At 48.4% G+C, this 23,665-nt stretch overlaps 1 protein-coding gene across 1 annotated transcript in view; it reads right to left on the reverse strand.

Annotated features, from left to right (window-relative positions):
* LOC309359975 (mitochondrial adenyl nucleotide antiporter SLC25A23-like) overlaps positions 1-2,837 on the reverse strand; it is a 52,932-nt gene extending 50,095 nt beyond the window's left edge. Inside the window, exon 1 of the mRNA XM_081894438.1 lies at positions 2,418-2,837. Within this exon, the coding sequence (XP_081750564.1) occupies positions 2,418-2,612 (195 nt within the window). The 5' untranslated portion in view covers positions 2,613-2,837. The remainder of the gene's footprint in view (positions 1-2,417) is intronic.
* Positions 2,838-23,665: the final 20,828 nt, after the last annotated feature.

Genomic DNA, 23,665 nt, shown 5'->3' on the forward strand with positions numbered 1-23,665 from the left:
AAAGAATAACCACACAAGTCACCCTGTGCTCTCTGGATGAAGGTACAGAGATTGCTAACAATGCATTAGCTAGCTGCTGCAAAATAACATCTGGAAAAGTACAGAAGACAGGCAGCAAACAACAAAAATACAGTACTTTCCTTTCACAGGAATAAATACATTAATATGCATATCTTAAGGGCAGTAGGGCAAATGATTGAGATAGTCATTGTTTTCTCCCTGTGCTCCCAGAATTATAATTATATATTGCCCCAGGACTACCATTAACTATTAACCTGGATTCAACCTTGCTTGTTGGTCAATGTAAATAGCTCATCAGGAAGTGGGTTGGGGTAGGCATATGGATTCATGGCAGTGTTTGCGATACACTAGCCCAAAGGTGGCTAGCCTGTGATCCTCCAGTTGTTGAATTCCCATCATCCCTGACCTTTGGTCATGCTTGGCTGCAGAGCTGCAGCTATGGGGAGCGGGGCTAGCCAGGTATTTTGCCCCCAGTGAAGCCTACAGAGGGGTGCCATTGAGGCTCCCAGCCTCTGTGTGTGTATGTGTGTGTGTGTGCGCGCACACACGCATGCCAAACTGGGTCTTTGACCCGGGTGAAATAAAGCCTAGTTTCACCTCTGCTTGGCTGGGGCCGCTGGGAGTCCAGCGACGTCAAAGGTTAGCCCCCTCTGTAGCAGCATTTAATTACATTTGACTCCACCGTTTATTATTTTTCTCCCTACATCCACATACGTATTCACAAACCTGACAACACTTTGTGCATAAGTGTATCAAAAATAAAAACCCCAAAAAGCTTGTGCCACAACCAGAGCCGGATTTAGGGTGGTGCAGGCAGTTCTCCCGCACAGGACGCCAAGTTGAGGGGGTGCAAAATTGAGAAGACCCATCTGGGGACCACAAATGGTGCCATAGTACCAAAGATTACCAAAGTCCACCCCTACCAAGACAGAGATGTTCCACCAGGCCTTTGGTCAAGGCACAGCCTGACCCCCTCCTCTAGTAATTCTTCACAGAACTCTAGCCCAATGGTTGCCATCAATTTGATTTGAACTGATTTTATAATGAATTGATTTTAGAATGCTGTATTATTTTACTGTTGTTAGCTGCTCTGAGCCTGGCTTCGGCTGGGGAGGGCGGGATATAAATAAAATTATTATTATTATTATTATTATTATTATTATTATTATTATTATTATTACCATAGCAGTTCTGTTCATCTTTAAAAGTGCCACAGACTTACTGCTGCTTTTGCTGCAACAGACTTAGCACAGCTACTCTCACTGCACAAAACAGGCAATTACTTAGAAGCGTGTCCAAAAGCTGTATCAGCTGTCCTGGAAATCCCAGCTCCTAATCCTCCTGAGTGCAGGGCACACTGCGGTTACCCTGCCTATACATTCTGCACATGTTCAAAGGAATTTTTATTAGCATATTCCGCTTGTTGATCCCTAGCATTCAATGTAGTCTCCATGACCCAAATTAAATCCTGCCTGGATATGTGTGTGCGCGCACGTCCCTTTTTGTACCTTTAATGCTTTCTTCAATTTGGGGTGCGTGTGGCACCTGTCAGGGTGAGAAGCTGCGGCAGGTGAAATTCCCCACCTCCTAACAGATCCCTGGAAAAAACACAGGCGCCCTGCCCTCCTTCCTAGACCCGGCTGGAAGGCATGCACCCACTTCTAGGCTGTCACCTCTTTTTGCCACTGCAAAGCGGGAGAAATTATTTTGTCACCGTTCTGACAAGCGGGCGTGGGGGGGAGGCGGGGGCAGAGCGCTTTTCTGGTGCCGGAGTAGGAGCAGGGCTGACTCATAAGGAAAGCTTCAGTGCAATGCCGGAGTCGTGCGCGTAAAGGGGGCGGAATCCGTCCCGTTCGCCGGTTGTGCAAGATGCAGAAGGCCCCTTCCCCAGCCGCCGGGCGGGCAGCGCGCCCAAAGCAACCCCGCGTCCCCGCCAGCAGACGGCTCCCTTCTGGCCTCGGGAGAGCGGAGAAGGGGAGACCACCCCGCCGGAGAAAGGGAAGATGCAAGAGAGGAAGGGGCTCCTTTGCCTTCGGAGAGTCGCCGCCTGCATCCGGCTTCAGCGGCGCCGGCGAACATCCCCCTCCTCGATCCGTGCGCTTCCAGGGTCCAGCGGGAGCCCCGTCCGGGGGCCACTCACTTTGCAAGGGGTCTTTGGAGAGCAGGGGGGGCACCGCGTGCCACCCAGACGCCTGCGATCCACGGAGAGTCCCCTGCGCCCCGAGGGTCTCCTGCGCCCCGAGGTCTTCCGCCCTGCGCCCCGAGGGTCTCCTGCGCCCCGAGGTCTTCCGCCCTGCGCCCCGAGGGTCTCCTGCGCCCCGAGGGTTTCCCGCCCTGCGCCCCCTCCTCCGTTTCCCCGGGGCGCCCCGGGCGCCTTCCCCGCGCTGGCCACCCACCTGCTCGGCGTGGGAGCCGGCGTTCATGCCCATCCGGGCCAGGCCCTGGCGGAGCTCGTGGACGTCCACGCGCCCGTCCTTGTTGGTGTCCAGCTGCTCGAAGAGGCTGGCCCAGCGCTGGTGTCGCTCGGGGTCCCGGGCGCTTTCGGCGGGGGGCGCCTGGCGGGGCGCCGCTCTCTCCCGGGGCCCCAGCATCCTGGGTCTCACCGGAGCCCCGGCGGCAACAGGCGGGTCTTGCTGGCCGCGGACGAGCCCGACGGGCCGGGGGCCACCATCGCGCCGCTGCCCGGCCTCCAGCAAGCTCGCTTCGCAAACGGAGACGCCTCCGCCGCCGCCCGCCCGCGCAAGGGCATTTAACCGACGGCTGCTTGGCGTCGCCTCCCTCGGCCGTTTCCTCCTCTCGCCCCTCCCCGCTTAGCGGGAGAAAACGGGAGGAAGGCGCGCCGCCCGGGCGCCGAAGGGTTAATGCGCCTCCGGGGGGCGGGGAAGGGAGGAAGGAAGGAGGGGGAGGGAGGGGGCCGACCGCGTCAGGAGGGCTTAGGCGCTCCGCAAGCCAGCGCTCGGCAAATGCGCAGGATCCGAGCCGCGCTGCGGCGCTGCCTTCTCCCGCAGCGGCCATTCTGTCGCCGGGTCTTGGCTACGCCTGCCCGAAGAAGCCCTCCGGAGTCTTTCCCTGCAAGGAGACTTTCCCTGCTGCAACAAGTCTTTTGATTATCAATTTCTAAATTTATATTTTTCAGGTTTGTACAGTTCGCGGATTTCACAATCATTTTGACATTTCCAAACTTGACTTCTTTCTGCAGTTCCTCAAATTTGTTTTTAATATCTTCTGCATATCCAAATTAACTTAATTTGCTCATTTATTCATCTTCTTTAAATATATACTCTTATGAAACTGCAGGTTATTATTATTACAATAATCCTCCCAAGGTTCCTATCTGTTTACAATTTATCCGTAAATGTTCAACCATCCATTTCCATTCTTTTATAAAAAGTTTGTTATCTTGATTTTTTATACTTCCGGTAAGTTTTGCCATTTCTGCATATTCCAGAAGTTTTTGTATCCATTCTTCTTTTGCTGGGACTTCTGCTTCTTTTCATTTTTGGGCCAGTAATATTTTTGCTACTGTAGTAGCATACATGAATAAATTTCTATACATTTTAGGTAGTTCTGTCCCTATAATTACCAAAAGAAAAGCTTCTGGTTTTTGTTCTTACAAACTTTATTTTAAACATCCTTTTCACTTCATTATGTATCATTTCCCAGTAAGCCTTAACCTTACTACATTCCCTGCAGCAAGTCTGCAGACAGTGACTTAGGAGGCAGCTCCCACAGGGCTTCCTCTCGGGCTGCAGATCAGGAGCTTAGAGAAACCTAAGACGAGCCCTCCTGGATCAGGCCCAAGACCCCACGTCATCCAGCCCTGTGTTCTCACCGTGGCCAGCTAGATGTCTGTTGCAGGCCTGTGAATGGGATGTGAGGGCTCTCCCTTGCGGCTTTCAGCAAACTGCAGGTAAAGCACAACTATGACGACTCACAGACTTGTTGATTTGGAAGGGTCATCTAGGCCAACCTCCTGCAATGACTCGTAGCTCTCAATTGCCTTATCCTGCACAGCTTTGCCGATTCACTTTTTAAAGGGTTGGCAGCCCTCAATACCCTGGCAATTCACATGCCATTTCTGCCGTGATCTCACAATGTGGATTCAGGGGAGCCACTACTTAAATTTCAACTCTCCATTGGAGCATGTGAAACTGACCTCTACACAGAGTCTGACCACTGGCCCATCTAGTCCACTCTACTGTGCAGCAGTGGCTTAGCAAGATTTCAGAGAAGGATGTGTTCCACCTGCTATCCATGGTTTGGGGAACTGGACATTAGGTGGTTCCCATTACAATCCCATCCCCCAACCCCAGCCCTACTGAGACCTGAGAGGATCAAAGCCAACTGAGATGTCAATAGCGGGAAAGGTGGACTAATGGGTTTAAAAAATATTATTATTATTATTATTATTGAATTTATATACCTCCCTATACCCAGAGGTCTCAGGGCAGTTCGCAGAACAAAATCAAGATATAAAACCACAAAATATATAGAGTTAAAGCTCAGGTTACAGACGCTTCAGGTTGCGTTTTTTCATGTTACGGACACTCTGAAACCTGGAAATACTGGAACGGGTTACTTCTGGGTTTCACAGGTCGCACATGCGCAGAAGCGCTAAATCGCACTTTGCACATGCGAAGAAGTGCTGAATAGCAATCCCTGCGTGCGCAGACACGCCGCTGCAGGTTGCGAACACTGCGGGTTGTGAACATGCATCCCACACAGATTAAATTTGCGAGCAGTACAATTCAAAGTGCTGGTGTTGACCTTTAAAGCCCTAAACGGCCTTGGCCCAGTATACCTGAAGAAGTGTCTCCACCCCCATCGTTCTGCCCGGACATGAGGTCCAGCGCCGAGGGTCTTCTGGCAGTTCCCTCACTGGGAGAAGTTAAGTTACAGGGAACCAGGCAGAAGGCCTCCTTGGTAGTGGCGCCCGCCCTTTGGAATGCCCTCTCAGCAGATGTCAAAGCGATAAACAACTACCTGACATTCAGAAGACATCTGAAGGCAGCCCTGTTCAGAGAAGTTTTTAATGTGTGACATTTTAGTGTATTTTTGGTCTCTGTGGAAACCGCACAGAGTGGCTGGGGAAACCCAACCAGATGGGCGGGGTACAAATAATAAATTATTATTATTATTATAACCAGAGCATCCACTTTTCATCAAAATGAAAACAACAACCCAATAACACACCCACCCAGCCAGGTTGACACAGGATAAGGTTCTGCCTTGGATCAAAGTTGCCCATGGATGTTCAAATGGGCTGGTGCCAGCTAGCAAGGGGAACTTCGGAAGTTCTGCTGTGTTGGACCTGCCACCAAGCTAAAGGGCCCCTTTCCCCTGAACCCCTTTAAGTTCTCCTCTTTGGTGGCACTGTCACAACTGCTAGTGAGAAAGGCACCTTGTCTCATCTCCTTCTTCCTACTAAGAAGACTTGAGCGTTCTTGGCAGAGCAGAAGGAAGGAGGGTGGGTGGGTGGGGTGGGATCTGGAGCCTGGATCCAACCCCGCAGCCCATGAAAGGCTAGTTCCTGCAAGCTCTGCCCACCGACTGACGCTAAAGATAATCTCTTCCCGTGAATTAGCCGGACGCAGGTTTTCGTTTTTTTCTCCTTTTCTACCCCCTGCCTGTTGCTGTCGTTGGAAGTGTCGTAAGCATGGCCAGGTTTAATTCCTGCTTTCGTACATGCCCTGCCTCCAAATCCTCCAGCCTTGAATGCCTTTGTTTGTTCCTTCCACCGCTCTGGTGGGGCAATTTGTCTGGCTGGAGAGGAGGGGAGGTTGGGTGGAGAGAACGGAATGATGGATGTTTCCATCTTCCCTACCACCTTGCTGTGCATGCGGAAAAGGAATGTGAACCAGGGCATTGCCCAAGGAGCCTGCCAGCTTCTTGCCAGCTCTTGATTGGAGTAATGCAAGCCTTGGAGGAAGTGGAAAGAAAAGCCAGCCCAGACCTCTTCTGTTTACCACCAAGAGCTGCCAGTTAAAACCACAGAGCCTAGGACTTGCCGATCAGAAGGTCGGCAGTTCGAATCCCCGCGACGGGGTGAGCTCCCGTTGCCCGGTCCCAGCTCCTGCCAACCTAGCAGTTCGAAAGCACACCAAAGTGCAAGTAGATAAATAGGTACCACTCTGGCGGAAAGGTAAACGGCATTTCCGTGCGCTGCTCTGGTTCGCCAGAAGTGGCTTAGTCATGCTGGCCACATGACCCGGAAGCTGTACGCCAGCTCCCTCGGCCAATAAAGCGAGATGAGCGCCGCAACCCCAGAGTCAGCCACGACTGGACCTAATGGTCAGGGGTCCCTTTACCCTTTACCTTTATACCCAGAGGTCTCAGGGCGGTTCACAGAAAAGATCAACATAAAAACCACAATATATATAATCAAATTAAAAACAACAAACCAATACCCCCCCAAAAGAGCCATATTTTAAAAGGGCATAGGATGTCAATCAGATCAACCAAAGGCCTGGTTAAAAAGGAACGTTTTCGACTGGTGCCTAAACGTGTATAATGAAGGCGCCAGGCGAACTTCCTTTGGGAGAGCATTCCACAGAAGGGGAGCCACTGCAGAGAAGGCCCCGTTCTCGTGTTGCCACCCTCTGGACCTCTTGAGGAGGCGTCATGAAGAAGGGCCTCAGAAGATGATCTCAGGGTCTGGGTAGGTTCATATGGAAAGAGACGGTTCTTGAGGTACAGTGGTACCTCGGGTTAAGAACTTAATTCATTCTGGAGGTCCGTTCTTAACCTGAAACTGTTCTTAACCTGAGGTACCACTTTAGCTAATGGGGCCACCGCTCGATTTCTGTTCTCATCCTGAAGCAAAGTTCTTAACCCGAGGTACTATTTCTGGGTTAGCAGAGTCTGTAACCTGAAACATCTGTAACCTGAGGTGCCACTGTATTGTGGTCCTGAGCCTTTTAAGGCTTTATAGGTCAAAACCAGCACTTTGAATTGGGCCTGGAAATTAATTGGTAGCCAGTGCAGTTGGAGCAGGGTCGGTGTGATATGCTGAAGCCGTCTTGCTTTGATCAGTAACCTGGCCACTGAATTCTGCACTAGCTGGAGTTTCTGAATTGTCTTCAGAGGCAGCCCTACAAATAAAGCACTTCAGTAATCTACCTTTGAGGTTACCAGAGTACAGGGTCCCTTGGGTTAAGTACTTAATTCGTTCCGGAGGTCCGTTCTTGTTCTTCTTCTTTTTTAAAAAAAGGTGAAAGGGACCCCTGACCATTAGGTCCAGTCATGACCGACTCTGGGGTTGCGGCACTCATCTCGCTTTATTGGGAGCTGGCGTTTGTCCGCAGACAGTTTCCGGGTCATGTGGCCAGCATGACCAAGCAGCTTCTGGTGAACCAGAGCAGCACACGGAAATGCCATTTACCTTCCCGCCGGAGTGGTACCTATTTATCTACTTGCACTTTGACGTGCTTTCAAACTGCTAGGTTGGCAGAAGCTGGGACCAAACAACGGGAGCTCACCCCGTCGCGGGGATTCGAACTGCTGACCTTCTGATCGGCAAGTTCAAGGCTCTGTGGTTTAACCCACAGCGCCACCTGTGACCCCGGAGGTCCGTTCTTAACCTGAAAATGTTCTTTACCTGAAGCACCACTTTATCTAATGGGATCTCCTGCTGCTGCCGTGCCACCGGAGCACGATTTCTGTTCTCATCCTGAAACAAAGTTCTTAACCTGAAGCACTATTTTTGGGTTAGCGGAGTATAGACAACAGTAGTTAGGCTATCCCTGTCCAGAAAGGGACCATAGCTGGGGCACCAGCTGAAGCTGATGGAAGGCACTCTGGGCCACTGAGGCCACCTGAGCCTTGAGTGGCAGCAAAGGATCTAGGACAGGCATAGGCAACCTATGGCCCTCCAGATGTTTGGGACTACAATTCCCATCATCCCTAGCTAACAGGACCAGTGGTCAGGGATGATGGGAATTGTAGTCCAAAACATCTGGAGGGCCGAAGGTTGCCTATGCCTGATCTAGGAGTACCCCCAAGCTACAAACCTGCTCCTTCAGAGGAGGTGTAACCCTGTCAAGAGCAGGCGACCTCCCACCCATCTGGTCTTGGGAACCACCCACTAAGCCTTATCTAGATTGAGCTTCAGCTTCTTCTTCTTCAAATGATCAAGCTTCTGTGTCTTTAGAAACACATGCAGAAACCTGGCAGCTCATTCCCCACCCCACACCTTTATCTCCAAGGCAGGAGAAATAAGTCCCCTGCTTTATTTCTGTACTAAGGTGCTTCTGTTAAAGCAGGGCAGGCCCTGCCATTAGGCAAGAGAGACAATCGCCGGAGAAACCCAAAGATGGGTGCAGATCAGCGACAAGGGGTTGGAAGACAAGAGCTCTGTGTGTCACGCGGTTTGCTTGCCATGCATCGTTGACATTATTATTCTGCTCCCAAGCAGTAAAACACAGCTGCCAGTCCAGTTGGCTTTTGTATGTGGAATGGGGCAGCGAAGAGTACATTTTGCCATCCCTTCAGGCAGCAAAAAGGTATTGGGCTGGCCTTGTGTTAAAGGCACAAGAGAAGGTGAGACTTTGGTTAAAAAAAAGAGCAGTAACTCTGAACTCAGTTGTGTGGTAGAAGTGAAATAAGTAAGAAAAATGGGGTCATCCCAGAACTGTGCATGTTGCAGTTTTATTTTTAATCCCTTTCCTAGCAATTTCAAACATGGGATTTGTCGAGTGGTTCATTGTTGAGCTGATGTTTTCTGTGAAATATCCACTGCATTTTTTGCTCCATAAGACGCACCTAGTTTTTAGAGGGGGAATGCAAGAAAAAAAATATGCAGTGACTGACACGTTGATCTACCCTAACCACATGGTAATTATTGTTTTGCAAACTTAATTTTTCTTCATTTTTAGTTTTGTAACCTAAATATTTGTATTTTTCAGATCAGACCATGGCTTCTTCAAGTAGGCAAACATGTGTCAGTGTCCACTTATCCCCAGTATAAATGTGACATATCGGCAAAAGTCAGAAATTGAAAGATAACTATAGCACGTACACGAAAATCGATTTCAGATTTGAAATCAGCATTGAAAGAACATATAACAGCAGCTGAAAAATCTCATGCAACGGAAAATGGAAAAAAAATGTTCCCCAGTATATTGTGTATCCCAAGGGAATACATTTTTTTGCATACCTCCAACTGAACATGTCATGTTCAATGCTATATAAGTCACTTACATTTATACTCATATTGCACTACTTTGGCTATGTGTTTAATAAAATATTGAATTCTTGCGTTGTGAAAAGCAAGTACTATGGTGAAAAGTGAAAAACATGAATTGCAAAAAACCTCTAGAGCTTACAGAACAAAGCCAACTTCAGATATGAAATCAGCACATCAAAATTAGGTTAGAACAACTGCAGGTGTCAATGCAACAAAAAAATTGTTTCCCAGTGTCAAAGCACCCCAGGGTGCGACGGTACCCTGGTTAAAAACCACTGCCAAGACCTGGGAGAAGAATCAGTGGAAGAGGACTGGAAGAAGTTTAAAGACTATCTGCAGAAACACTGCAAAGTTTATGAATGTTAAAATAATGTTGGATTTGGAAATAATAAGGCATTAGTGACATAGCTTAAAAAGTATGCAAAATGTAATAGAAAAGGAGGAAAGATTAAAGTGATATTATGTCGAAAGTAAATAATATTATAAAGGTGATTAAGTACGAGGAGGAAAGATTGGTGACATAATAGAATGAACTTAATAATTAGAAATGAGATCTGAAAGAGGGTAAGGATTTGCTGTATCTGATTGGGTAAAGAGGAACACAAAAAAGGGAGGCGTGAGGAAGTCAAGAAAGGAAGTTAATGAAGTCTGATCGAAAAAGTTGGAGTTTTTATGTTTTTGTACTTGGTTGGGTGGAATTTTTCTTTATTTTATATTTTTGTGTTTTGATCTGTTCTATGTGTTACTTTTGATTATGCTTTTATTTCTTTTTACATTTTCTCCATTTCTGTGGTGGTTATGTACTTTTATTTTTTGTAAAAACCTAATAAATATATTTTTTTTAAAAAAGAAAACCACTGCCATACTGTTTGAGGAGGGCAGATCACTAGCAGGGAGGGCATAGTGGTATTGCTTGGCAGCAGGGTGAGATGGGGGGGGCGGGGGGGGGATACACATCGCTTGAGTAATCTTTAGATGGAGCTTGTACTGGAGCTTGTATTCTTTTCCCTGATTCTTGGCATTGCTATCCTGGTGGAAAGTGAGCTGGCAGAGTGAAGGGACTAGCAGGCTGAGCTGAAAACCAGGAAGCCCCCGAATGTCCCCTCTGCCATGTACGCACTGGATGGCTTTACGTAAGCCTCCCCCGCCCCCTCTCAGCCGTAGTCCTCTGCAATATGGTAGATAATAATGCCAGCTTGCTTTAGGATTGAGTAAGGAAGATTATGACTGAATGATCAGGTGACGGGCTTTGAACGCTTGAAATGACTACATAAATTGAAACTTCACAGCCAAGTAAGTGTACAGTACTTTGAATTTTTAAAAAACAAACAAACTAGAGTTAGGTAATTAGCTCATAACATACTGTTAAAAAGAGGGTTTTTGGGGGGTCATTCTGTATGATCCCCAAGCCCCTTTAAAAAGATTTTATTATTATTATTTTCACATATCAAATTATTCCAACAATTATATTTCCCCCCAATTTCCCCCCTCCCATCTCCCCCTCATACCCCTCCCTCCCCCCTACGACTTCCCTCAGTTCCTCTTATTGATTTATTAACACATACTATTCTCTGCATGTTATAAAAATGTAAAAATCTCTGAATTGTCCATCTATTATATTAACAAATAAATTTGCATATGCTTATTCAAAACCTGCCAAGGAGTCCAATTCGTTTTGTTGATTCTTTAAGTATTTTGTAAAAAGTTCCCATTCTTCTTTATGGTCACAGTTGTCCTTCTCACGCAATTTGTACGTTAGTTTAGCCAGTTCTGCGTAGTCCATCAACTTCTCTTGCCACTGTTCTTTTGTCGGGATTTCTTCATTCTTCCATCCTTCCCCGAGTCCCTTTCAAACCTATGATACTGTGTCAGCAGGGGTGGGTGGGTAAGAAGAGGAAACCAGCCAAACCTTTGTTAAGGCTGGCCAGTTCAGTGTTGTCGTTTAAGATATCCAAAGAAGCAGCTCTGTAGCCATTGAGGCAAATGGGCAGGCCTTTCCCCCTCGTGTGGCTGGGTGGCAAGTCAACTTAGGATAGATTCACAGCATTGCAGAGTTGGAAGGGTGTTATGTTATGTACTGAAGGGTGTTATGTACTGAAGTTCTCACCCTGGGCCAGCAGGGGGATACTGTAGATAGTTATGCAAATAAGGTACTCCTGTCTTCCACTGCCTCCTACAGTTTGGTCAAACTCATGCTGGTACCTTCAAGAACACTGCCCTACCATCTCATCCTCTGTCGTCCCCTTCTCCTTGCGCCCTCCATCTTTCCCAACACCAGGGTCTTTTCCAGGGAGTCTTCTCTTCTCATGAGGTGGCCAAAGTATTGGAGTCTCAGCTTCAGGATCTGTCCTTCGAGTGAGCACTCAGGGCTGATTTCCTTAAGAATGGATGTGTTTGATCTTCTTGCAGTCCATGGGACTCTCAAGAGTCTCCTCCAGCACCATAATTCAAAAGCATCAATTCTTCAGCGATCAGCCTTCTTTATGGTCCAGCTCTCACTTCCATACATCACTACTGTGAAAACCATGGCTTTAACTATACAGACCTTTGTTGGCAAGGTGATGTATCTGCTTTTTAAGATGCTGTCTAGGTTTGTCATCGCCTTTCTCCCAAGGAGCAGGCGTCTTTTAATTTTGTGACTGCTGTCACCATCTGCAGTGATCATGGAGCCCAAGAAAGTAAAATTTGTATTAAAACTTGCATCCGGTTTACTTTTGTGTGCCCTGGGCTTCCTTTGTCTTGGAAGGGGGCTGATTTATCTCCAGGTAATGATGGCATGTAAAGCAAGTATGAGCTTCAATGTAGGTTGGGGTCTAGCGTTCAAATTAATTATTATAAATCTGCTTAAATTCCTGCTGGCATGAGAAACTATCCAAAGTATTTTGTTTCCCCTCAAAGTAGAAACAGGATGTGTGTGTCTGTAAAAAGAATGAACTATAAATAAACTATAGGCAACTCAAGTAGATATTGTAACTGTAAACAACTATAAATAAATTATAAATAACGATAGTGTGATGGGACGATGAGCTGCTTGTGCGTAAAATGCAAGTCCCTCAGAGTTTGATCAGGTTTTCAAACCTCTGCCTGTGACGGAGCCCCTCCAGCATGGCTGCGTCAATCACTAGTAGAATCCGAAAGTGGCTGCTTTCGGAATCGTTTCCAACATAAAAGCTCTTTAACGGAAACACGTCGTCTGGCCTCTCGGCGTGACAGTTTCCGGCGAGGTGTGGGTGTCCCTATAGGAGGTCCTGAGACCTCCCCACTGTTTTCGCTGGAAGCGTCTCTGAGCCATCCCTCCGACTCACTTTCCCTTGGAGTTCTTGCTCGCCCTCTACTGGTTCCCTCTTCCGCTGCTACTCCTCTCTCAACCTCAGTGAGCCTTTGCGCCCCCGGCGCTTTAGATGGCAGTTCCCTGACATCCACCTCCCCTCCAGGGCCCCCTTCACCCCCTCCCGTCTCCTCCCCTACTGGCGGTGAGGAGGTAAAACCCCTGAAAGAACCTCCTTCGTCTTCCGACGTCGCGAACACTTCCCTCCACTTGTTGCTGTTCCTACTCTCTCGGTAATCTTCGTCATCGGAGTCCACTCCCTCTTCCAACTCCGACTCCGCGAACCCTTCCATTTCCTCTTCCTCATCGGTGGTGCCGAAATACTCCCTCCTAAACCTTGCTATCGGCTGAGGTTTCCTCGGGAACCTTTGGTGGAACGTTTCTGTTAAAACCTCGTCATTGACTTCCTCTGCATTCACCCAGGTGTTTTCTGACTCCGGTTCCCCTTCCCACGCCACCAAATACTCCACCTGATTTCCCTTCCACCTGGAATCGAGGATTTCCGCTACATGGTTGCGGCGTTCCCTCTCTTCCAAGGCTGGTCCCCTGACGTACTCCCCTTCACGTCCCCCCCTGTATGGTGACAGTAACGACCTGTGGAACACTGGGTGCAATTTCATGTGGTTGGGTAATCGGAGTTTGAAAGCTACCGGGTTGACCTGCTGAATGACCTCAAAGGGTCCCAATCTTCTGGGCCTCAATTTCTTACAACCCCCTTTGAACGGCAACCCTTGGGTTGACAACCACACTTGATCCCCCACCCTTATGGTTTCACCTTCCCTTCTGTTCTTGTCTGCCTGCTTCTTATATTGTGCCTTAGCCCTTTCTAAGTTGAGCTGGAGCTGATGATGGATCGCTTCCATCTCTTCTACAAAATGTTCAGCCGCTGGGACGCTCCATCTCTCCCCTCCTTCCCCTGGAAATGCCCTGGGGTGACACCCGTAATTAGCCAAAAAGGGACTCATCCCTGTGGACACATTCTCCGCATTATTGTAGGCAAATTCTGCCAACGCCAACTTTTCGACCCAATCGTTCTCTCTGTCATTGACATAACACCTCAGATATTGTTGAAGAATGCCATTTGCTCTTTCCGCCTGCCCGTTGGTTTCAGGGTGCCGGGCAGTTGAAAAATTGACTTCCACGTGCAGCAAGCTCATGAGCTTCCTCCAGAACCTGGAAGTAAATTGTTTGCCGCGATCTGAGATCACCCTCAAGGGAGCCCCGTGCAACCTAAAGATGTGTTCTACAAACAACTTCGCTGTTTCTTCCGCTGTGACTGCATGTGAGCATGCTACAAAGTGGCACATCTTAGTTAACAGGTCTACTACTACCATGATGGCTGTTTTCCCCTTGGACCTTGGCAGATCCGTCATAAAATCTATTGATATCGCTTCCCAAGGCCGTTCTGGTGTGGGTAATGGTTCTAATAACCCTGCCGGCGCCCTTCTTTCCCCTTTGGCTCGCTGACATTGGTCACACCCTCTTACATACTCCCTTACATCTTCCCTCACCTTAGGCCACCAAAATTCCCTGGTAACCAACCACATGGTCTTGTGTTGTCCAAAATGTCCCGCCGTGGGGCTATCATGCAACTGCTTGAGTACTCTCCCCCTCAATTCACCTTCGGGTATATACAGTGCCCCTTTGTAATACAATGCCCCATTTCTTTCCTCAAAACCTCCGGGGCTCTCGCCCTCCCCCCTGAGACCTCTGAGCTTATCCTGGGCATATTCATCATTTTCCGTTTCCTCTACCAGTTCTCGTTGCCCCACCAGCGCCCCCCCACACACCCAGCGGTCCTCAGGGATGACATGTCTCTCTTCGATCACCCCCTCCCCTTCCCAATACTCTGGTTTGCGTGAGAGCGCGTCCGCCCTGACGTTTTCTGGGCCTGGCACATAACAAATTTCAAAGTTGAATTTGGAGAATTCCTGTGCCCATCTCACTTGTCGTTGGTTGAGCACTCGAGCTGTTCTCCAATACTCTAAATTCTTGTGGTCGGTGCACACTTGCACCTTGTGTTGTGCCCCAATTAATAAATGTCTCCACCTCCGGAATGCTTCGTGAATGGCAAGTAGTTCCCTGTCATACACCGTGTAATTCCTCTCGGATTTATTCAGCTTCCGCGAGAAGAAGGCACACGGTCTCCACTCCGACGCACTCCTCCCCGGTTGAAGAAGGACCGCCCCTACCGCCCGGTCGGATGCATCGGTTTCCACTCTCATGGGTTTTCGTAAATCCACATGCAGAAGTTGTTCTTCCGAGGCGAAAGCCCTTTTCAGTTCTTCAAAGGCTCGATCCGCCTCTACCGTCCAAACAAATTTCTTCTTGCTGCTGAGGCAGTCGGTGATGGGCGCCGTCAAGTGGGCAAAGTTCTTGATGAACTTCCGATAAAAGTTCCCAAACCCCAAGAATCTTTGCACGTCCTTCTTGGTCTTCGGTGTCTTCCATTCCAGTACCGCTTGGACCTTGCCTGGATCCATGGCCAATCCCTTGTCTGACAAGCGGTACCCCAGGAATTCCACCTCCTTGGTATGAAACTGGCACTTCTCCAGTTTCACCCACAGCTGGTTGGCTTGCAGCCTGCCCAACACTTCTCGAACGTCCCTCACATGCTGTTCCTCATCTTCCGAATACACCAACACGTCGTCTAAAAAGGCCACACAATTCTTGTAGAGCAAAGGTCCCAGAACGTGGTTTATAAAAGCTTGAAAACACGCGGAGCCCCCTTGTAGACCGAAGGGCATAACGAGGTATTCAAAGGCTCCCAAAGGGGTAAACATGGTGGTCTTCCATTCATCTCCCTTCCTTATGCGTATCAGATTGTACGCCCTCCGCAGGTCCAGCTTTGTAAAAATCTTTCCCTTCCTTACTCTGGTCAAAATGTCATCAATTCGGGGCATAGGGAAAGCCAGGGGCTCCGACACTGCATTGAGGGCCCTAAAGTCACACACCAGTCTCGGTTTGTCTGTGTTCTTTTTGTCCACAAAAAACACTGGGCTGCCCCCCACCGCTCGGGACTCTCTGATGAAACCTCGCTTCAGGTTTTTGTCAATGAACTCCCTCAGCTCCTGCATCTCCCTGTCTGACATGGCGTACAGCTTGCCTACTGGGAGTTGGGCCCCAGGGAGTAGGTTGATTTGACAGTCAAAGGGTCTATGCGGTGGCAGTTTGTCTGCTTCCCTTTCGCTGAATACGTTGCTCAGATCTGCGTATTGCGGGGGCACCTTCCCTTTGTCCATTACTTCCATCCCGGCTAGGGTGACTCTGTCTCCTCCCGAAACCTTCCCCTCCTTGCAGTGTTCTAGGCAATGCGCTGACCCAAAGGAGACCACCCTCTGATGCCAGCCCACTAGCGGATCGTGTAGCGCCAGCCAGCTCATCCCCAAAATGATGGGCGCTCCTCCCAAGATGGCCACATTAAACGCTATCTGTTCGGTGTGCCTTGCCACCCTCATTATCATCGGGACAGTCTGTTGGCTAACTTCTCCCCCCAACAGCTCTCTGCCGTCAATCGTAGTCACCTGCAAGGGGTTACTTAAAGGGATGGTCTGTATCTGGTGCTCAGCTGCAAACTCCTTACTCATGAAATTACAGGAGCTGCCTGAATCCAAAAGCGCCTTGATCTTTAGTGGGTGTCCGTTTGGCAGTTCTAGTAACACCTCTATCACTAAAGCGGGTCTGGGAGGTTCCGGCATGGGCACTTTCACTGCTCTTTGGCCTGGCTGCTGTGCCCCGACGGTGGCAGCCAGGCGTTGGCTTTTACTTGCTCCTTGCCTTCCTCTTCCTTTCCCCCAACAGCTCCTGCCATCCCTTGCCATTCCTTTCTTTGTGGGCAGACTCTGGCAAAGTGCCCTGGCTGTTGGCAGAGATAACATCTCTTGGCGCTCCTTCCCTCCTTCTTCCGCCCTTCACTGGGATTTGAAACTGCGCGCGCCCGCGCTGTTCCAACTTCCATCGGCTCTGCCGGCGGGAAAGGTGGCTCTGGAATGTCTGGAATGCGGAACTCCCTCCAACGGTCTCCTTTCCCTTCCCGCTTTTCCAAAGCCCTCGCCTCCTGGCGCGCTCCTATGCACAGCGCAGATTTGGTTAACTGATCCATAGACTCCGCCCTGGGCCCCCGGGAAAGCTCATCTTTGACGGTTGAAGAAAGCCCCTCTTCGAAAAGCATTTGGATGGGCTCCGCCGATAGGTCCCACCCCAATTTATGAATCAGCATAGTAAACTCAGTCCAGTACTCACGGACAGATCTGCTTCCTTGCTGGCAAGCCATTAACTGCCTTCGCACCACCCCCTGCTCAATATCGCTGGAAAACATCAGGTCCATGGCACGAAAAAACTTCCTCGTGTCCTTTAGGATCTCATTATTCGCTGCCATCAGGGGTCTAACCCAATCTTTCGCCCCGGATTCGAGATGGCCAATCACAAAAGCCACTCGCGATTCCTCGTCGGGGAAGTCATCAAACTGCAAGTTTAGAGCGTATTGCATCTCTGTTCTAAAGGCATGATAGTTCCTGGGATCCCCCCCGAATTTCTGCACCAATCCTGGCACCTTTCTGGCGAGCGGGGTGGTTTTCTCCTTTCCCTTTTCTGCATCCTGAGCCCTCCTCTCCTCAAGCCTCGCCGTTTGCAGCGCCAACTGGATCTCCAACGCCCTGTACCTTTCTTCCAGGCTTGGACCCCCTCCAGCTGCTCCTGCTCCTCCGGTTCCGGCTGGGTTGCTCATGATGCTTCTCCCTGCACAAGCTGGCTTTCGGTGACTTTCGGATTGCTGTGATGGGACGATGAGCTGCTTGTGCGTAAAATGCAAGTCCCTCAGAGTTTGATCAGGTTTTCAAACCTCTGCCTGTGACGGAGCCCCTCCAGCATGGCTGCGTCAATCACTAGTAGAATCCGAAAGTGGCTGCTTTCGGAATCGTTTCCAACATAAAAGCTCTTTAACGGAAACACGTCGTCTGGCCTCTCGGCGTGACAGTTTCCGGCGAGGTGTGGGTGTCCCTATAGGAGGTCCTGAGACCTCCCCACTGTTTTCGCTGGAAGCGTCTCTGAGCCATCCCTCCGACTCACTTTCCCTTGGAGTTCTTGCTCGCCCTCTACTGGTTCCCTCTTCCGCTGCTACTCCTCTCTCAACCTCAGTGAGCCTTTGCGCCCCCGGCGCTTTAGATGGCAGTTCCCTGACAGATAGGTAAATAGACATGATTCTTATACCATCTGAATGTAAAAACAACAAGAGCAGTCAGATGGGATCTCTTGATATGGTTGTTACAGAATTTCATTGAATTAGAAACCAACATCAGAAAACTGTAAATTTGGGGAAGCTGGAGAGAATTCTGCATTAAACTAGGAAGGGTCTGCATCATGAATACTGTATATTTGTGAAACACCCCCACACACAGAGAATCCATGTTTTTCAAGCTGAAAAGATATAGGCGATATGAGACTGCAATTCTCTAGGTGGGAGCAAGTCCCACTGAACTCATAGATATATCTATAGGACTGCAGGGTAAATGGTGCAACAGACAATGCAATAGCTGTTTAACACATGATATAATTTAGATGCATACTGAAATATACTGTTAGTGACTGAGACGTGGAACTATGCACCCACCTATCAAAGAAAAGGCAGCATTTGTTCGAGCAGTGTGTACAAATATGGAATGAACACAGAAAAGGTAGCGTTGTAGACTTAGAATAAACATAAGGTAAAGGTAAAGGGACCCCTGACCATTAGGTCCAGTCGTGGCCGACTCCGGGGTTGTGGCGCTCATCTCGCTTTATTGGCCAAGGGAGCTGGCGTACAGCTGCTGGTTCATGTGCATAGCTGTCAACTTACAGATTTGAAAATAAGGGACCAGCAGCCAAAATAAGGGACCTGCAGCCTCACCTGTTCCAGGCACTCCAGTCTTCCTGTCCTCCTGCAGTCTGGTCAAATTCATGCTGGTAGCTTCGAGAACATTGTCCAACCAACTTTGTAACCAGAGGTTCAACTGAATAGAATCTGAATCACATGCACCACAAGGCCTATGCAGCCTCAACTTAAGATGGCTCCCCAGCCTGGCTTTGCATTGCAAGGTTTGCAGCAGCACGTGCAACAAAATGGCGTCCAGCATTCAAAAACCCCCTCAGCTTGCATTAACTAGCCACACACAAGGCATGCAAGCTCCACCCCCCCAGTCGTTCTTAGACTTCTTATTGGGTGAGCAACACACCCAAGCAACACAGTTGGAGCTTCCCTCCTCCCTGGCCGGCAGGGAGGGAGCGAGAGGAGCTGCTTCCTTTGAAATTTAAGGGACATCATTTAAGGGACATCCATCAATAAGGGACAGGAGCGGGACATGGCGCTGGAATAAGGGACTGTCCCTTCAAATAAGGGACACTTGACAGCTATGGTCATGTGGCCAGCATGACTAAGCCGCTTCTGGCAAACCAGAGCAGCACACGGAAGCGCCCTTTACCTTTCCCCAGGTGTGAGCAGAGACTGGAGATTTGGAAGATTGCCAGGTAACTGCTCTGGGGGAAGAGCAAGGTGCTCCTGGGGAGAAGGAGGAGGAAGTAGAGCTGAGATCCATCTTGGAGGAAGAGGTGAAAGGTTCCCAGCACTGCTGTGAGCCATGCTGGAAGACCTGGACTCCCTCCATGCAGACTGAAGGTGTAAATAGGCGAATAAACCCTATTTCGTAAAGCACGACAGTCTCTGCTGTGTCTTTTATTCTGCAAAGGGACACAGACCCTGTGTGTGTGCCTATGACCCCATGCACTCTGGCCACTGCTCGGTGGAGAGAGGGACAGGCACCGGGCTTTTCTAACAATATTAACAACCCGAAGGTAAAGGGACCCTTACCACTGGGTCCAGTCGTGACCGACTCTGGGGTTGCGATGCTCATCTCGCTTTATTGGCCGAGGGAGCCGGCATACAGCTTCTGGGTCATGTGGCCAGCATCACTAAGCCTCTTCTGGCAAACCAGAGCAGCACATGGAAACGCTGTTTACCTTCCCGCTGGAGCCGTACCTATTTATCTACTTGCACTTTGACGTGCTTTTGAACTGCTAGGTGGGCAGGAGCAGGGACCGAGCAACGGGAGCTCACCCCATTATGGGGATTCAAACCGCCAACCTTCTGATAAGCAAATCCTAGGCTCTGTGGTTTAACCCACAGCGCCACCCGCGTCCCTAACAACCCAAAAGACATCTGCAAAGGTTTCATACAGCTCTCCTATTCGTGTGCCATATTTGGTAGCCCAAACCCGGCAATATCTTTGGCCTTTAGTGCAAACTCCAGCGGCAGATTGTAGCCACCCTTTGATAATTACAGCCTGATATCTACCCCTCTGATTAACATCCCTGCTGCCCAAAAGAGACATTGTGGCTGCATCTGGGTACCCAGCCGCTGATTCTAGTAGACTCAGGCTGCCTCGCTCTTAACAGCTTTGCTGCTACCATGTTCCTGTACAGCTCCTGTTGGTTTCAGAGGGAACTTCCCGGCGGATTGTACCCTCTGTTAATAAACAGAAGAGGGAGCAGAATGACTTTCTAGCGCAAAAAACTTTTGGTATGTCCCTGGGTAGCACAATAGCCTTCCCTGATTAGTGTGTGCGCGTAACATTAAAAACACAATGGAAACTGCAGGTAGCCGAACTGTTCTCAATTTGGGGCAAAGGGAAACATCTTCTGTGCCAGGACAGTCCCAGTCTAAAATTGGGTCAGGCCCTGCTTTGTATGGGCATAATAAGCTTATTGGAATTCGTACTCAGCTGCATGTTCAAGTCAAATAGTGAAACGAGAGGGGACAAGGTGGCTGTTATTTAATCCCAGTACAAAAACTCTGTTCCCCCTTATTTACTCAGGCAACGCCGCCAGTTCATTCACCAGAAGTTCGTTCACCTGGACACCTTGTTTGTTACAGGATATCATCTGCAAACAGTGCCTTTCTGTCAGTTCTATAGTCCAAACAGGTCAGCCTCTGCTCCAGAGAAAAACTGGACATCCATCAGATGTGAAATATTGCAACAGGTTGAAACCAGACGCGGGAGCATTTCAGTCTCAGACCCCAGGTTTCCCAGCCCTGTTCTGAGTCATCAAACTCAGACCCCTTTAAAAACAAAAATTGGAACCAAAGGAAGACTCTGGTAAGCTTACAGTCACTGTTTGACACTGGGGAATTTGGTCTCAACAGTTCCTGGAAATGGCTACCTCCTGAAAGAAAATTATTTTTATTTGTTAGGAAACTTTGTCACCCAAAGCATCACACTCACCCTGATTGGAGTGTGATTGGGTCATTCAGAACATTGGTGCTCCTCATAGCACTGTGGCACACCTCATGGGCTTAGCCAGGGGAGGCAAGCAAATAAATAACTTGGTTCCTCCCCCCCAAAAATAAATCCTGGCTACACTCATGGCACACCTACCATCGTCTCGCACATTTCTTAACTTATTTTGGCCTGCCATCGTTTACACACTCACCTAGGCAACTGCTGCAGGGATATGAAATAGTGCTTAATCTGTAATAAATGGGTTGGTACTCAATTAAGTTTTATTCAGAGTAGACTTGTTGAAATTATTGGACCTAATGTAGTAATATTCATTAATGTTAATAGGTTCACTCTGAGTAAAACTTAGTTGAATACCACTCTTGGCCTATACAGAGCCACATGATAGTTAGATATAGATGATAGATGATAGATAGATGATAGATAAACAGATGATAGATAGCTTTTGTTGTGACAGGCCTTCCCCTTTGCTTTTTATCCCCCTTTTGGCAATAGACCTTCCAAGTGACGTAGAGTACATTTTTCTCCCACTAGGGGGCGACGCTTCACTAGAAAATAATATTAACAGGTGTCAAGTGGGGAGTTAAAACGTGTAAAGTTGGAAATATGACTTCAGAGTTATTGGCAAAGAGCAGAATGGACTTGTAAATGCAGCCAAGAATCTTGGATCCTATTCCCAGCACAAGAAGTGGAATGGGATCTAATGGCCTCCTCGTCATTATGAAGACTTGTGATTCCCAGCGCAGTTGGATTCTATGCATGTTTACTCAGAAGAAAGCATCGCGTTAGTTCTGTGAGACTTACTCTCAAGAAAGTGTGTACAGTAACCACCACTGCAAAGCGGTGTGGCCTACTCTCAGGCCTTTTATAGCTGCTTAGCATGCAGAAATAAGTCGGTGAAACTTCTCACAGCATAGAGATTTACAGTCAGTCAGTCGGTTTTATTGAACATAGCCAAAGGCTACCGCAATGTACACAGAATCATTCAACAATTAAAAGAAAATATACTGGATTGATACAAAAGACTTAAAACATTTATATTATCAAGAAATTACCTTCTCTAAACAGAGCTATAAAAGTACCTTAATATACAAATTAAGTCATTAAACAATAAAATTTATAAGCTAAAATTATCATATGGCCACTAATATATTAAAAAATAATGTTAATTAATACATTCGGAGTTTGGTGATAAAGATAGAATATAGCTTGATGTAGGTAGGGTCAAATAAATTAATCTCCTTTACAGTTGGTGGCTACCTTGGCTATATAATTTGCTCTAATTTTCCTAGCGGCAGTTGCAAAGAGTGCTACACACCAGATCACATACTTATCTGTGTCTGCGAGGAGATATAAAATCATGTCAGAGGCGTTCTGGCCAGGGGACCTAGTCATTATAGGTGCTAAAAATCTTTCTCTTGCTTCATTATATAACGGACAGCGCAAGATATAATGCATAAGGTCCTCTACTTCAGGACATCCCCTAATGCAAACACGTTCGTTTTTTGCATAGAGATTTACATTAATATCTGCTCACCACATCAACTGGCTTTTAAAGGCCCAGCTACATGAGCAGGTTGAAAAGTTGGGAACCCTTTGCCTCCTGAGCATTGTCCCATCCTTTTTTGAAAGCTTTTAAAGGCCCAGCTCAATGCCCTTTTACTGGCTCTGCTCCTCTTCCATGCCTTTAAAAGCAGCCTGACACCAGAGACGCCAACTATTCAACCCATCTCTGTAGCTGTGCTTTTCATTGCAGCTTTATACAGTTAGGTGATACTGCTACTTCCCTTGCTGACTTCAACACATTGAGATGCGGTGAAGGCACAGCAGCAGGCCAAGACATTTTCTGATCTCTTGGCAACCCTGACTGACGCGTGCACACAAATTTAGCAGCGGAAGTTTTATCTGACATGATGGTAAGTGCCCGGGAAGTTTCAGCTACTAAATTTCCTCTATGTTTTTGCAAATGATTGAGGCTAAGACAATGTGGAAATACGGCATATAAGATCTTCCGCCTGAGCTGATCACCTCACCTTGCCTCAAGACCAGAACAACCATCTTCTTTATTGGCCAACACACTTAGGGCTCTCACAGCCCCTCAATCTGTAGATTTTAGCAGATACTGCTGCTTAATCCCATACCATAAAGGCCTTTACCTGCTTCTTTCTGTGCATCAAGCTGCTATTAAACGTTATATAGAAGTAAACGGGACCCCCACCCCAAACCAGACTTTTTACTTCAGGGTGGTCCAACTTTTCATATTAAGTGAGCGGGTGGTGCTGTGGTCTAAACCACCGAGCCTCTTGGGCTTGCCGATCGGAAGGTCAGTGGTTCGAATCCCCACGATGGGGTGAGCTCCCGTTGCTCGGTCCCTGCTCCTGCAAACCTAGCAGTTTGAAAGCACACCAGCGCAAGTAGATAAATAGGTACCGCTGTGGCGGGAAGGTAAACGGCATTTGCGTGCGCTCTGGTTTCCGTCGCAGTGTTCCATTGCACCAGAAGCAGTTTAGTCATGCTGGCCACATGACCTGGAAAGCTTTCCGCAGACAAACGCCAGCTCCCTCGGCCTGTAAAGCGAGATGAGCGCCGCAACTCCATAGTCGCCTTTGACTGGACTTAACTATCCAGGGGTCCTTTACCTTTTACCACACAGAACCTGTGGGCTGCACACTGTCTTGTCGCATGAGAGGGTGGGATGAGCGAGGGCAAAATTTGATGCTCCCCTCAGCCCTCCCACCTCTTTTCTAAAGCTGAGAAAAACGCTAACTAGGCTTTAGAAGGACCCTGCCAGAGCCCTTGCAGCTCATTCCCAAAGCCCAGCGCTTCGCTTACACTGTGCCAGGGCTGCGGCAGGGGCATCAAAAG

This window comes from Podarcis melisellensis, assembly GCF_964234715.1.
Source record: "Podarcis melisellensis genome assembly, chromosome: 17".
NCBI classification, from domain to species: Eukaryota; Metazoa; Chordata; class Lepidosauria; order Squamata; family Lacertidae; genus Podarcis; species Podarcis melisellensis.